The following is a 15,207-nucleotide window of genomic DNA, read 5'->3' as shown; positions in this document are numbered from 1 at the left end:
TTAAATTAATGATAATCATAAGAAATTATCATATAACATAATTATCATAAGCATGGTATAACCAATTCTCAAGAAGCTCTGGATATCAGGGAAATCAGCCATACACAAGAAATTAGTCAGCTGTCGACCATTTTTCATCGCTCTTCTGATCGAACTGTAGAGGGAGTAAGAACATAGGCTAATCGCAGACACGACAGATTGGGCTTGTTGCAGATGGTTACAAAATCCGTTACTGTAATTTACCGCTTGCTGTTTGCTGTCTGACACCGGTCGCGAGTTTTGTTCTTTGCATATTTTCCATGATTGAAAAGACCAGTGATAAGGTAGGCTATTATAAACTTAGATATGCCCAGAATGTACTTTTTTTTTTTTTACAGTGGCGCCCTGGCGATGTGTTGTAAAAACACGTTATTGGCTTGATGGATAGAAGCCGTTATCGGTGTGCATATGATTCATTCTGTGATTATGTCGTTAGTCTAGTTCTACGCAGGGCTTATGGGTTCCAAGCCAATACCATACCATACCTCTTTGATTATTTGACATGAACGGTTGACAACTCGATTTACAGATCTTGTAGAGTCAGCCAGTGCACAGTCCTCTGATTGGCTAGTAGCGTGTCCAGTCCATTGAAGGCCCTCCTTCAAGCAAAAGGACCAGATCACAGGCGATGTTGTAAGATCTCACCAGACATAGCCTACTGTTTACATTCTACTTTCGTTCTCTTATTGCCGCAGTGGCTGTGGTATCCTCATAACCCTTGACCGCTTCAGTTTTAAATCGAAAGGTGAGTTATTTCAGTCTGCTAGCTTTTTTTTATATATATCGTAGCAGAGGTATCAGACATGTTTTGAGCTAATAATCTATTGCTTAATTCTTAGAAGCAGCAACTTAGCAAATGAGTCGATATCTTTTTCTTTTGACGTGTTGCTAGAGACGTAACTTTCGTCTAGACTAGTAGTAGCCTAGCCTACATGAAAGTGCATTATGTTGTCAGCTGAACTACCTCTGCTGTATGTCAGCTCAACAAACAGTCCACATTTTGTTGAATGCTATCTCAGCACTAGTGATTTTGTGATATTCGTAACAATAGTGTCTGCAGAAATGGTGAGCTAGTTAGATCCAGTCGGAACCGGTTGGCGTTTATTGTCTGTGCTCGTTGATAGTGGAACTTAACGGATAATGGAAATTAACTTGGTCTATCGCGATAAGCGATAAGGCCTGACTAGAAATTATCTGTCAATACCCGCTATTACTGCAAATCTGCAGGATTCCGTTTTCTGCACATGAGATTGCACAGCTTGATAGGAAGCTATCCTACAAACATTATAGCCTAGTCTTTCCCTGCACTGGCAGTCTAATCAAGCTGCACCAATCACGTGAAATATAACAATGTTTTCTTGAAGTTATTGTAAACGTATCATGTCCCTTACAATGATATTAAAAAAAAAAAAAACATTCAGAGACCAGTCTGACCCTGGAAGTTGCTGTGGCTAGGTTTTATGCTGTTTAGCTGTTTAGATTATTAGACTGTTCTCTTAAGGGAACAGAGGTGGTGGTGACCTGTAGTTGGAATGTGCACTCCACCTGTTGTTCAGGTGCAGGGTGCAGTGATGTATGCAAATGTTGGAGCACTATCTATTTGCTTATGGAGTTAGCCAGTGGTAGGTCTATGGCACTAAAACGTTGATGTGATGCAATTCTAGATAACCTAAAATTTGGTTCTGGTATGGTCTATTTGATAAATTTGGGTATTTGGGTAAATATGGGATTAGATAAGTAGATTCCACACCTGTTCCCCTTGTAGGCCGGCATTCCAAAAACACAGCAATGTCACACATCTCAGAGTCAACTCATGTTACGACATGACCCCAAGTAGTCTCTGAGCGACTCAACCATATCCATCCACCTGTTTTGCAGCTCCTTTCAGTGACCCTCCTTGGAAACCAAAACCCCACAGCAGTGTTGTGACTGTGCTACAAAACCTCTAACACTTATTTCCACTGGACTTGTGTGTGCTTGCCAGCCACTTTCTCTTACTTCTGCCACCAGATCTTCATACTTAAACTTTATCCTTTCAAAGACTTCCTCCATTGCATCTTCGAAGGGAATGGTTAGCTCAATAAAGTAGACAGCGCACTCACACTCTGAATATATCACCATGTCTGGTCTCAAAGCAGTCACAGCAACACATTGTAGAACTTGCACTTGCCTTCCGGCATCCACCAGGAGTTTCTAATCCTGTGCTTTGCCCCATCTTCCTGTATTGCATCTTACTGTATTTGCCCAAGACCACCTTTCTGTCCCTCTTACATACGGAGTACATACAGAGCTTAATGCTTCTGTCTTCACCAACCCATTGGCTGAGATTCTGTAATATTGGCAGAACGTCATAAGTGGAAGGCTCCTACCATAAATTTGGTGCGGTTAGCATCCATGGGCCATAGCTCTCTCCAGCAGATCTTCCTCTTCTCAAAATGCCAGTTCATCTATTGTCCTTGTTTCACTTGAGACATGCTGTTGAACAAGCTAGGTACCATCCGTCTCTTCTCCTGTGCTGTAGACTTTACCCATGCTATCCATCTGGAACGAAGACCAATCTTGCACCTATCCTACAATATTGCTGCAGTGTGCCTTGACCACGCTTAACTGCTTCCTGTGGATTCCACTTCCTCCCTGTTTTCAGTGCTTATTCTTGATGACTGACTATAGAATAGCCTATTTCAGCCACACATTTGGTTGTCATAATTCAGACTTGCATATAAATCTGGGATAACTCTGTGGTCATTTAAATGGTTCTCTGGAAAAGCATATGCTGATAGAGTAATAATTTTATTCATTTATTATATCACAGGATGAAATTAGGCTACATTCTTTGCATTTCCAATTGAAAGTGATAGATTTTGGCACTGCTGTTGTGACCTAAATGAAATACAGCGCAGAAAAGGAAGGAATATTGCTCATGAAAATGATTAATTTTTTTTTTAGAAATACAGCAAATTGTGTTTTTCCATTTCAAATCATGCTTTTATAATTATCTACCCACTGCTGTCACAACTGTGGTCCAAAGCCACGTTGTGTGCAGGGCCTTGTCTCTTGTGATTGCATCTCTGTGTTCACTGACCTTATAGAACTCCAGGAACATCTGCTAACACTGTCACCAGAACATGAGTGAAAATGTCCTCTGCAATGGTGATAAGCTGTAGCTATGCTTGCTAGTTGTTATGCACTGTGGTTGGGAGATCTTGAGAATTCTTATAATCACCTAAGAGACAGCACCCCTGCTTTTTCTTTCAGTTGGTGTAATGGTACAAGGCCTCAACTGAATTTGTGATTGATTGCTGTATTTTGTGTGGTCGACCATGTCTTTGTCACAGATATAGCATCATCTGGAACATAGTATTTGTTTGGAATAAAGATTTTTTTTGAGATGCTCTGCTTTAAAAAAGAAAAAAAAATATCATCCCAGCACTCCGACGATTGCGGAAGTCCATTCCATGCTGAGACCAAGGATTGGGAGGCTGGAATAGAATTGCTACCCTCCCTCCCTTTGGTTGCCCTGGCAACTGTAGGCCAATATTTATTTGATGAAGTGGCTCTACCCATCCTCCCCTTGTATGTGTGTGCTGTTGCCACGACTACAGATTAGGGACTCATTTGATAATTTGCCCTCAATGTGTTATATCTGAGGAAAATTGAATCACTGTTAATGATAACATTATTTGAAGTATCCCTTGACATCAAAATTGCATGTAACTTTAGTCTAACCTCTCCTTTTGAACATACAGAATCTTTTGAAATCCTGCAATGTGTCTAATATATCATTGAATTCTCCATAGTATGCTAAGACAAGTTAATGGAAATGATCTTCTAAATAAAGGGGTTTGTTTGTGAAGATCAGCGTTAATGATGTTGATAGCCTCTCACTCCTTTGTACAAGGCCAGTTATGACAATTGTGTGCACTGCAGTGTGCATTGTTACTGTTCAAGGCAAATGCCTTCACTTATCATTAGTGTAACAGGATGTGAGCAGACTTCAGTTCCCGGGAACGGTTGTATTCCTTGTACAACAACACAGTGCTAATCATTTCTACTCCGTGGATTTAGGTTGTCAGAACAGTCATTGTAAAGGATTATGTAGTGAGAATATGCCATATTATGACATGTTATGGAAGGTGTGGTTAGTACAGAACAGTGTAAACCAAGGTTAAACAGATGAAGTGGAGTTAGGATGTATCGCTGGCATTGTTACAATTTAAACCACATCTTCATAATCATTGCTTAATCACCCAGTTTCTCATGAATTCTGTTCTATTTTCTAAACAGTGGATTTTGTTGCTTCTTTGAAGTTCTGCTCTTACTTATCCCAGTACCAATGCATGCCAAACATGTTGCGTAATACTGAAGTAATTAGCATTTAAAACACTTTCAAAATGGCCACACAGCAGGCTGTGTATAGCTATCTGCACTGAACAGAACACAGAGATAGAAGTTGTTTCAGGGGTTTTACTGGAATTATGTTATTTATTCTATTTTATAGTATTTGATCTTTGTGTGAGGAGCGGGAGGCACAAACCTCTGTCTATCTTGAGAGATGTTGATGCTGCTGTAGTGGCATGTCTGTGTTGTGCAACATTGCACAGCGGATCACTGTTGGCATTGAAGCGATCCCAGGGCCTGGGTAGGGAGGTGCGGACCCCAGATGAATAACGAGTAGCCGCTTCCAAGTTTTGTAACATTAATCGTTGAGCGCTGAGGGAAAACAGTAAACTGCTGTTTCCTTCACTGCTCAGTGGGGCGAGAGGCAGTTTCTGACTGTTTTCTCTCAAACAGTTCAAGTGAGGATATGTTTAGTGTGAGACTGCTGTCGTTTGCAGTGCATGAGTTGTTTTAACAACAGCATCTGCATACTAAAAACTAAAGTAATTTAATTCTCCACAGTTTAAATGTAAAACACAATATACATTTAGTCATTTGATGTTATTGTTGCATCCTTAGCTACGTACGAAGAGACTTTTAATGCACATGACATTATTCATAACGGGCTCTGAGTATTTCCCCAGGGAAGCCATCCAGTTTAACCCACTTCTGCAGGTAGCAGCCGCATCAGCAGCATCCTCCCAGGGCATGTTGGATGCAGGCTTGTGTAACGGCTCCTTTTGAGAACCAGTTCCATCCAGTTGAGGTTTTGTTGTCTGGGTGGGGGGTGGGTTTATGCGACTCGTTCTTAATGAAGACTCGGATCGTCGTCTGGAATTTTCTTGCTTGGGCTGAACCTACAGTTATGTAACTGAACCCCAATTGGGAGCGGAGAGATAGGGGAGTTAGGGGCTGAGGAAGAGAGAGAGAGAGAGAGATAGACATTGAATAAGAATGATGGAGTCACAAAGAAGAGAATAGTGTGAGTGTGTGTGTGAGAGAGAGAGAGAGAGAGAGAGGGAGAGAGAGATTGTGTACTTGTGTAGGTGAGAGGGAGAGTGGGAAAGACGAGACTGTGGTGATTACAAAAGAATGAGAATAAAAGGGGAAGAAATACAGATAAGAAGAAAATCCAAGTGTCCTACTTGCTTTGTGCATTTGTGACTGATGACCAACGTTAACCCTTTATGGTGGTGGAAATTATAATGGTCCTTCAGATATCCCAACCGTAACAAGGTCAGCTGGACAAATGGCACAAACATACACATTTGTGTGTGTGTGTGTGTGTGTGTATATGTGTATGTTTGTGTGTGTCTGTGTCTAGTGTGTGTGTGTGTGTATATGTTTGTGTGTGTCTGTGTGTGTGCTAATGACCTAAACACCAGTCAGTGGATGCAGGTGACAGAGAGTTTCCCTGTGGGAGAATGAGTTGAGGCAGACCATTTAGCCTAATTATTCCATGCACCAGCTGTGTGTGTGTGTGTGTGTGTGTGTGTGTGTGTGTGTGTGTGTGAACGTGATTGCCTTAGCAAGTGTGAAGGACTAAGCAATGCCCAGGGGCTGCATTAGTCAGTCAGTAGCTGTCGTTGACTGCCCCCCCCCCCACCCAGAAAACTCCCAGCAGTATCCTCGCATCATGGCTCAGCCCAGGCAGACGGAGTCCCTGTCCCACAATCCTGTGCGGTGGACGTCTGGTCTGATTTATTGCCTAGCCCGAGAGGATAGGGGAAACCAGGTCATTCATAGAGGGGGACGGAGCACCCCAGAGCAACATGCTGTAATTATGATCAGTGCAGGTGGCAGATTGGCCTCTCCGGGACACCCTACACAGGGAAGGAGGAACCCAGGAAATGACTGCAGAATGCCAGTGTAGTTGGTGACCTGTTGTTGGTAGTTTTCATAGTAGAAATACAAACATGGGCAAATGTTAAGGGGATAATGTTGCACACGGAATGCGTTGTGCTCGCTGATAGGTTGCTCTTGGTTGAGGTCATGTCCCAAAGATTTTTGAAAATACCTATGATTTACAGTGCGCCACGGTCAAAGTTCAACATGATTGAGACTTGAAGGTTAGGCAAAACAAGTGGTGTTCCCCTTCCTCTGTGTGGTTGATAGAGGATTGCGAAATCCAACCTGTTTTCCCTCAGATATCTCTGTTGCTGAGAGCCAAATTCGATTTACCTTCACACCCAAACTCGGCCACAGTTTGCCTTTAAGTCCTAATCTCTGCTGCATGTGAAAGACTGATTGAGAGGAATAGGCTCTGCTTACCACAGAGCATAGATATATACACTAGATGTCGCCTTGACTACTGCTGTTCATTGGAACGAATGCGTCAATCGAGACGCCATCTTGCTTCAGTGATCCACTCCTCTATAATGCATTAGCGTCAATCTGGGCAAAGATCTAGCGAAAATAAAATCACCATAAATCGTCAAAATCTCAAGCAATTATCTAATTTTTTGGGTTGTTCCAACTGACAGGCATGTATTTATGGTTGAGTCTACAGAAAACTAAGCTTAAGACGATAATAAAGATACATTTTACCCGTCTAGCCCCATAGACTGCCATTCATTCTGCACTAGCTAGCGGCGGCCCCTAGAGGAACAATGAGTAAACTGCAACCAGGTTCGATACAACGAAAGTAAACAGGCTCTTCGTAGACAGGCTCTGGTTGAGGCCACATACCCCTCGTCTCGTTTACTCATGTAAGTTGTAATCTCACCAGAAGTTGCTGTAGATCTGTAGAACATTTACCTCTGCTACTACATAGGCTACGCCAGTCGTTACTTTTATAATCATGGGTCAGTGCCATGGGCAAACGAGATGTAGCTGAATTCATAAATGACAAAGCCATGAGAAAGGTGATTTTCTTACGTTTCAACAACAAAGAAGCCGATCTGCCATCATTGTGAGAAGTTCCCAAATTTGTCGCTAATCGCTAAAAAGGTTTTCTATCGCTGGGGATGGCCAAACGTCGCTAAATAGGTAACGCTGACAATACAGGAGAACTAGTTTAGCGATTCAGATCCCTGTACAAAGATGGCGGCGGTGTTGACGCATGCTGAGAAGCAGAAGGCGACATCTAGTGTATATATCTATGACCACAGAGGGTAACCCATTCATGCCAAGCAAAACGGACTCACCTCTTGAAATGCTATTACACGGCTACCAGATGAGTTGGCAGATAGTGCCAGTCCTATGCGTTTATCCCAGTGCAGTCCCGATACCAGTCCTGATGCCTGCCCTATCTGAACTATAGCCCAGCATATTTATTTAGGCTCTGCCCCCTCACCTTTGCCCATCATCTGCAACAGCATTTGGGATCGGCCATTTGTCTGCCCCTAAAGACAATGGATACTGTAGCCAGCTTAAATAATCATGCAGAAAAGCAAAACTTGGACCACTACCTAATTTGTGGTTGACTGCTGTAGCAAAGTACCCAAAGCAAAGACAATCCATTAATGACTTATATTATGAGAGACTATACCAAAATAATATTTGTAATGCATTACACACATCAAGGGCAATCATTTTATTGATTTTATTGACCCTTACATACAGATGGCATGTAGCTGAGTTAACTTGCTGAGTCATGTGTTGCTAACAGGTACAGCTAGACGATGCAAAGGGCAGGCCTTTGAAAAGATTGGACGACCTCGAGAGCATAAACGCGCCAGTCAAACAGTCACCTATCTCTGTCTAAGCGTGCCGCAACAGAGCAGTACACAACCCAAACCTGCTGTCTGTGTATTGCTCCCCCTCAGGTGAAGTGAAGGCAGCTACTGCGATTAAGAACCATCCTCCCTGCGTCTGGTGCGGTTCAGTACGGTTCTCTGTTCCGGTTCCTTTGCCCAGACACTCTCCCACATGGCTTCGTCGCTGCTGAGCCGTCAACTGGCTTTGTCCCTCCAACACAATCTGCGCCTCAGTGCACCAGGTGAGTCAGCTGCAGCCCAGGACAGAGTATCAAGCGGTCTGTGAGATCAAGGTCTAGACTTGAATTTCCCCTTGGGGATCAATAAAGTATCTATCTATCTATCTATCTACGTCAGTGTAGGTTGTTCATATATCTGTATTTTTTTATAATACAGTCAGTTTAACATTACTTTTTAGTGTTTTGTTGGTGTGTAGATTTTGAATTGTGTCACTTGTTGGTCAAATCAAATGCAATGAAATTGTTTTTTTTATTATTATTATTTGTTTTATTTATTTTCACTTTTTTTTTTTATTCCTATGAGTATTGCTATGACTGGCCCGTGAAGAAATTAATTCAGAATATGGGCACAAAATACCAGTCTTTACCTTTTGTTTATTACCTTTGTACAGTCCAAATACCTTTGTTTATAATTGTTATAATTGAGTTTAATAGAATACCTTAGTTCATCCTTATTTGTAGGCTAATTATATTTAAAATCTGTGTAATGGCATACTTAAATTGTTAAAGTTCAGACTTTTGGCGTTGTCTTGTGCATAGCGACAGTTGTATAAGGGCAGCATTTACTCCTCTATGCTTACACAGAAGTGAGTTCAGTGCCAAGTTCATGGCATATTAATCATCAACAGTTGTCCGGTTCCATCCAGTTATGTGCTCTTCTGTGTCCCAATGGCACCCTGGTCAATGCCTGCACATAACCTTTCATAAACATACTTCTAATATACGGCTAATCTCCTAGATCCTTCATTGCCTTTTGTGTATCAGAATGCTATCACACAGCATTACAAGTAAAATGGTCCGGTCTAAAAATTATTCACTAATATTTGTAGTGTACAATTGTGTACATCATGCCATTGATATTATCGGTTATTGGCTGAAACCTATTGAATGTAATGTACAAATACATGTACAAATATTACATAGTTAACATATTGTATATTGTGCTTACATTCCTGCTTCTCGTGTGGTTTTAAATAGTGGCATTGTGAGCATCAGTAATCAGAATCGTGTTTTGCATGAGCAACCCATATAAAAGCTCAGTGTAAACATTCAAGAATGCATCTTGCCCTATACTCATGGATATCACTGAATTTCCCATCTCCCCTCCTAGGCTGCAGATATGTCAGCAAAACAGCCACAAAGTCGGTGGTGGACTTTGAGTACGATGCTCCCTCAATGAAGACTGAAGTCCCAGGACCGAGGTCCAAGGTTTGCAACTCTGCCTTAGTTCTCTAGCGTAATGGGATGCCGACGTAACGTCTGTTTGCCTCACCTCTGCTGTCAGCTCCTCAGCCTGTGAATGAAACATCGGCTTGGTGAATGCTCTATTTATGCAGTTTATCCGTTTGATGTGGTTTGTGTAGGCGGAACGGAGTTTTGGCGTGATGCCGCTGTTTGTGCTTGAAGAAATGCTGCGATCATGTTTTGATCAGCTGCTGATCGAGTACCCCAGGCGTTTCACTATATTAGTACTTTGCTATATTTGGTACACCAATGCAGAGTTCTCTGTACAATAGATTTGCTAATGTGTGTTCTTCCTTATGAATAGGACATTAACCAACCTACACAATAGATGCCAAGTATCTGTGCATAAGCCCTTAAGTAGTCTGAGTAACTCATTTGTTTGTTTACTAATGAGTGACATGCTATTCTTCTTCCTTTCACAGGAACTGCTGAAACAGCTGGGAGAGATTCAGGTAAGAAACATGTGATTGTTTTCCTATGATGTAATACTAATGCCACTCTTATATTCAATGACTATGCTCTTTAAACAATTCTCCTTCCATATTGTCATCTTGTATATCTTTCTCGATGCGCTCATGGCAGTATTACGTAACAAAGCCAATTCCATATTCAACCTCCCAATTAAAGGCCACTATGGGCTTTGACAGAGAATGATTCTCCCGATGTCCTCTAAAATGGCAGCCATTCCCATGTCATGTGATCGCTGTGTCTTGGGTAATGGGTAATGCAGCATGCCTTGTGTGGGTGGGTAGCTGGATGACTGGCTGGCAGAGCGAGCGAGCGAGAGTTCGCTGAAGATGCATGCTTTGGCAGAGACTAGGGGTCCCTGTGTGTAGACAAGCTCTGCTCTGATGCACACAGGCATAACCCCCCCTCCCCCCCCTCCCCCGCCCCAACAGGACTGAGCATCTTGCATACAAGCCTGCAAGAACATAGACAGGGCTTCATGTACAGCCATACACTGCAATGGTAATAGTTAGGTCTTTTTAAAATCTGAATGTGTAGAACCGTTTTTCATATTAAATATTTAGTCTGTAAGGAACCTTTTGAAGATGTACTAGAATAGGTTCTAAATGCATAGTCAACGATAGCTGCCAAAAAAGCTGACGGAATGAGAATCAGCAGATTAGAACCGAAGGGGCTTAATAAATCTATAAAGAGCTTCCTTAGAGACTAACCGAAAACCGCCTAAAGGGTTCTAGATTGCAGCCTTTTCTAAGAGCTTGCGTATCTGACAAGGGTAGATAATAGACTTCCTTCTCTCGTTACATCGCTGAAGTGGCCAGGGACACATCCTCTGTCCTGACCACAAGCCTCAATGTGGCAGACCAGTGTGGCAACTCTCATCAAGTCACACTCCTATGACCCAGTGAACTCAACCGTTTAAAACTCGGAATGCCACCTGCATGCAGATGGTGCTGAATATCTTTTGCAGTGTGAAATTCACATGACCAAGACATTTCAGTGGAGTATGGAATGACTTGTGATGTTTATCATAAGGCATTTTTATTGCTATGGAACCGTCTGATGCCGCATCCACTGATAGGGAGATGTCTGAATGTTATCCATAAAAAGCTTCATACCATTGATAGTTCTACCATCAAGCCCTTTAGGCTGACCTTGGTTCATAGCACCTGATTTTGATGCCTCCTCTTCACAGCATCCTCTTCCATGTGAGGTAGACGAGAATGCTTTCAGTCAGTCAGCCAGTCAATGCATCTTTTGAGTACACCACTGGTTCACTTTGTTTTCGATTCTGCTCCTGAAAGATGAGATGCCCGGGGTGCTCCACACAGAAGTCCGACCTCAGTCAGCCGACCGACCGCCCGGCCACGTTGACCCGAGAGCCTGATGGCTTGTGACAGGCGGGCGGGCTCTACTCCCGCCGATCGCTTCTTTGTGCTCCTCCTGTGCTCCCCCTGCCCCTCCTGCCCCACGTTACATAAGCACCTCTCCTCTCCCCTCCCCTCCCCTCTCCTCTCCCCTCCTCTCCTCCTCTCTTTTCCTCTCCTCTTCTCTCCTCTCCTCTCCTTTCCCTTCCCTTCCCCTCCCCTCTCCCCTCCTCTCCTCTCCCCTCCTCTCCTCTCTTTTCCTCTCCTCTCTTTTCCTGTCCTCTTCTCTCCTCTCCTCTCCTCTCTCACCGCCTCCCTTCCAGTTTTATACGGGGAGTAGAAAGATGTTTTGATGTTTTGTGTGTTCTATCTCTCTCTCTCTCTCTCTCTCTCTTCTCTCTGTATGTGTGTGTGTGTGTGGATGTGGGGGGGAGCTCTGGTCAGTAGGCAAGCCTTAACGTAGCGATTTGCCATGCTACACATGATCCATTAATATCTGGACACGGCTAGTGATTGTGTTATTTGGTGCCTGGTGAGCAGGCTGAATAGCAGGAAGGCTTTCATTTATGTCCCTGAGTTCGACTGTTGCTTTGTGCTTGTGGGGGGGGGGGGGGGGGTGGAGAGCCTTGAGACGTCATTGCAGAACGGTTGCAGAGTGTTGCAGTGAAGACTCGTGCCCTCAGGAAACAGGATTGTTGTCCTTATTCCTTCTCTCTCGTGCTAATTGAATTTGATGAGAGTTGGCTCAACATGCTACAGTATGCTAGCATGTAAGTCTAATGTTCTGGGTGGCTGTTTATGCTGCACTCTTGGGTCTTCTGGGTGCTCCTTAAAAACAGCATTGCCCTGACTTGGTCTTTGAAGGACAGATATAGGGGTTGTCTATTTACTTTATACAAATAAGTAGCTTTGAGTTGTGTTTTCTCCAGCTTCCTTAGTGGAATAAATGCAGGCAAATGTTTTAATGTCATATGAACCTGGTATCTAGTAAGCCCCTAGTGAGCGGGCTCTCTGGCGTGATTAACATGCAGTTTCATTTCCATAACATGATTTGACTTAAGCCATTGAATTATAAAAAAAAAACTATTTATTATTCATTGGCAAGGTTGCCATTTAGCATAATCAGAATCATTTATTTGTCATTGTAAAACATTGTCACAACAAAATTTAAAGTGCTACTCCTGGTGCATGGAAGAATACATTCATACACTCACTCACCTCATACTCTCACAAAGAACCATACCGACACATACAGCAACATTTCCTGCCTTGTAAAATGTACTGCTAAGACCTGAGTAGGGCAGAGCAGAGACTAGAGAGGAAACGACTCTGTAGCGGATCTTACCCGTAACAGGGCCGGAGTTGGCTGGCACATGGGATTTCTGCCTGCACGGTGAAACACCAGCAGTGATTTATCATGCAGGTCACACACTAATCATAATTCCAGTCATGAAGGAGGAGAGAGTGACAGGGATTGACTGGCTTACATGGGGACGAGTTGTATGTTGGGCTTCTGAATTACTGAGATTCTGTTTGCTTCTGTGTGCTTCTGCAGAATGTTGGGGCGGTCCACTTCTTCTGCAACTATGATGAGAGCCGCGGGAACTACCTGGTGGACGTGGACGGGAACCGCATGCTGGACGTCTACACTCAGATCTCCTCCATCCCCATTGGTGCGTCGACACACAGAATATGACACACAGACGCACATTAGATTATTGTAAGTCGCTTTGGACAAAGGCGTCTGCTAAATACAATAATCATAACCATAACCATAATCTACAAACACACACACACACACACCAACCCATTCTCAGACAAACAAACACACATTCACAGTCTTACGCACACACACACACACACACACACCAACTCATTCCCTGCCAAGTAAACCTTTGTGTGCACACACCCCATTACTTCTGAATGGTCTATAAATGCGAGTGTTGAAGTCCACGTGCAGGTGATGTGCCAACAGCACATAAATTGACTCTCCTTGGCAGAGATCAAAGTGAAGGGCAGTACGGCAGACTCACACATCATTAAATCTCTCTCAGGAGACCATTGCCTCTGCCACCAGTGCCCCCATGGAAAAACAACCCTGGCCTGTGGTCTAGCACGGCTAATCATTCTGATTGTCTGGGCCAGCCCGTTCCTGACTGCACTGCCTCTAGTAGGCCTATTGGTGAGCTGTTCAATGTCAAATTTTTGGGAAGCTACTAGATCATCTCACGCAAATAAACAGCTTTGGTCAATGTAAGTGATTTTAGAGCTATTTATCGAGTGAGAAGGTTTGGGTCAGTGTTTTGTTTTTGTTTTTTTAGTCTGAAGTCATTTTCGGCTTTCAGCCTGTCTACAGACACAATGACTGTGTGAGAAAGAACCCAAAAAGGCAGCTGGTTTGCATGCCCACACACTACTGCTAAAAGGCTGTGCGTGTGTGCGTGCGTGCGTGCATGTAGGGGCATGCGAGTCCTGTTGACTAAATTCAAGTGAGAGCTTCGGGGAAGGCAGCCTGTGTTTAGTCATTCCGTTTCAAGGCTGTCTATGCCTCAAAAACATTCACACGCAGACACACACACACACACACACACACACACACACACACACACACCACAGGGCAAGTCAGTCAAGGTCTGACACAGACTGACACAGGGGACCTGAGGTGACAGAGGAGAGCTTAAATGACCAATCTCCCCGGCCAGACTGTCTCTGCCTGTCTGCATGGTCTCGCTCGGCATGGCACACCGAAGGCCCCCTCCGGCGCTGACGAGTCAGCCGCAGTGGCCAGCTAATGAACTTTTATTCAATCATGTCTCATATTCACACCGCTCTTCTATTTAATGCAGTCCATCCTGCCACAGTGCATGATGTGTGTGTGTGTGTGTGGGGGGGGGCTGTGTGTGAGATCTTCACAAAAATTCTCCAAAATCTGATGCTATTCAATTCACTTTAATTTGGTTACTATGGTGCCATTGCATAAGAGTATACTCTATCTGAAGGCCACAGATGTTCTTATAGGAAAAGATAGAAACTTAGGGACCGTTCGGTATTTATGAAATGGACCACCGGAGGAAAATAGGGGAGGGTCATGTCTTTTTATTCTTTGTTGAGGGGAGGGTCACCCAACTTTTTTTAGTCTAGGAGGGGGGGTCACCCAACTTTTGTAATCATGAAAACGGCAACATCTCAATGTGGACTGTTTGGTGCATATTTTTCCATGTAGCTCTCAGTCTCAGTCTTCACACTTCGGGCATCCCTCTGCACACTACGTTTACCCCTCATTTCCTTCTTTCTTGCAGAGTAGCAAGATAAAGGCCTCACGCTGCGGCGTTCGTAGAGACTCAATGGAGACTGAGGGACATCTAGGCACTAGGAAAGGTTCTAGAAGGAATGTGATTTCTGGGGACATATTACGTTCTCTTTCGTTATATAGCTGTCAACATTGAACATTAAAAATAAGGGAGATGCCCCGGGTTTCTCACCCAAAATACGGGAAAATGTCAACATTCGTCCCCATTAACGTCGGAAGGGTTGCAGTTGTAGCAACAAAGCAGCCTACTTTATTCACGCCTAACAGCCTATATTGCAGTAATTTGGTCAACTTTACACAGCCCTAAAAAGGCTGCATTTACCTTTGGCTTACTTTTGGTATACCGTGTAACGTTAAACAGTGTGCATGCTTAACATTAGTAAAGCATACTTGTGCTTCATTCATCCACATCCAGCTCCTAACGTTTTGACAAGCATATCTACTAATTGACCTTTTTCCTGCCCAAT

The 15,207-nt window shown here is 43.5% G+C and overlaps 1 protein-coding gene across 3 annotated transcripts in view; it reads left to right on the top strand.

The window, feature by feature from the left end:
- abat (4-aminobutyrate aminotransferase) overlaps positions 1-15,207 on the top strand; it is a 32,224-nt gene that overhangs the window by 251 nt on the left and 16,766 nt on the right. Inside the window, exons 1-5 of one of the 3 annotated variants that reach the window (XM_076266193.1) lie at positions 220-323; positions 8,184-8,356; positions 9,465-9,562; positions 10,021-10,050; positions 12,986-13,103. In XM_076266193.1, coding sequence (XP_076122308.1) covers positions 8,287-8,356; positions 9,465-9,562; positions 10,021-10,050; positions 12,986-13,103 — 316 coding nt within the window. In that variant the 5' untranslated portion in view covers positions 220-323; positions 8,184-8,286. Of the gene's footprint in view, positions 1-219; positions 324-671; positions 785-8,183; positions 8,357-9,464; positions 9,563-10,020; positions 10,051-12,985; positions 13,104-15,207 lie in introns of those variants that run through there. The other 2 variants (XM_076266191.1, XM_076266192.1) reach the window with 2 other exon arrangements.

The sequence above is a fragment of the Alosa pseudoharengus genome, unplaced genomic scaffold (genome assembly GCF_046254945.1).
Source record: "Alosa pseudoharengus isolate Yale_2024_CS ecotype anadromous, Long Island Sound unplaced genomic scaffold, YU_APseudo_1.1 YU_APseudo_1.1_scf_4, whole genome shotgun sequence".
Classification (NCBI taxonomy): domain Eukaryota; kingdom Metazoa; phylum Chordata; class Actinopteri; order Clupeiformes; family Clupeidae; genus Alosa; species Alosa pseudoharengus.
Note: the sequence above shows the minus strand (reverse complement) of the source record. Positions and strands in the feature narration are given on the sequence as shown.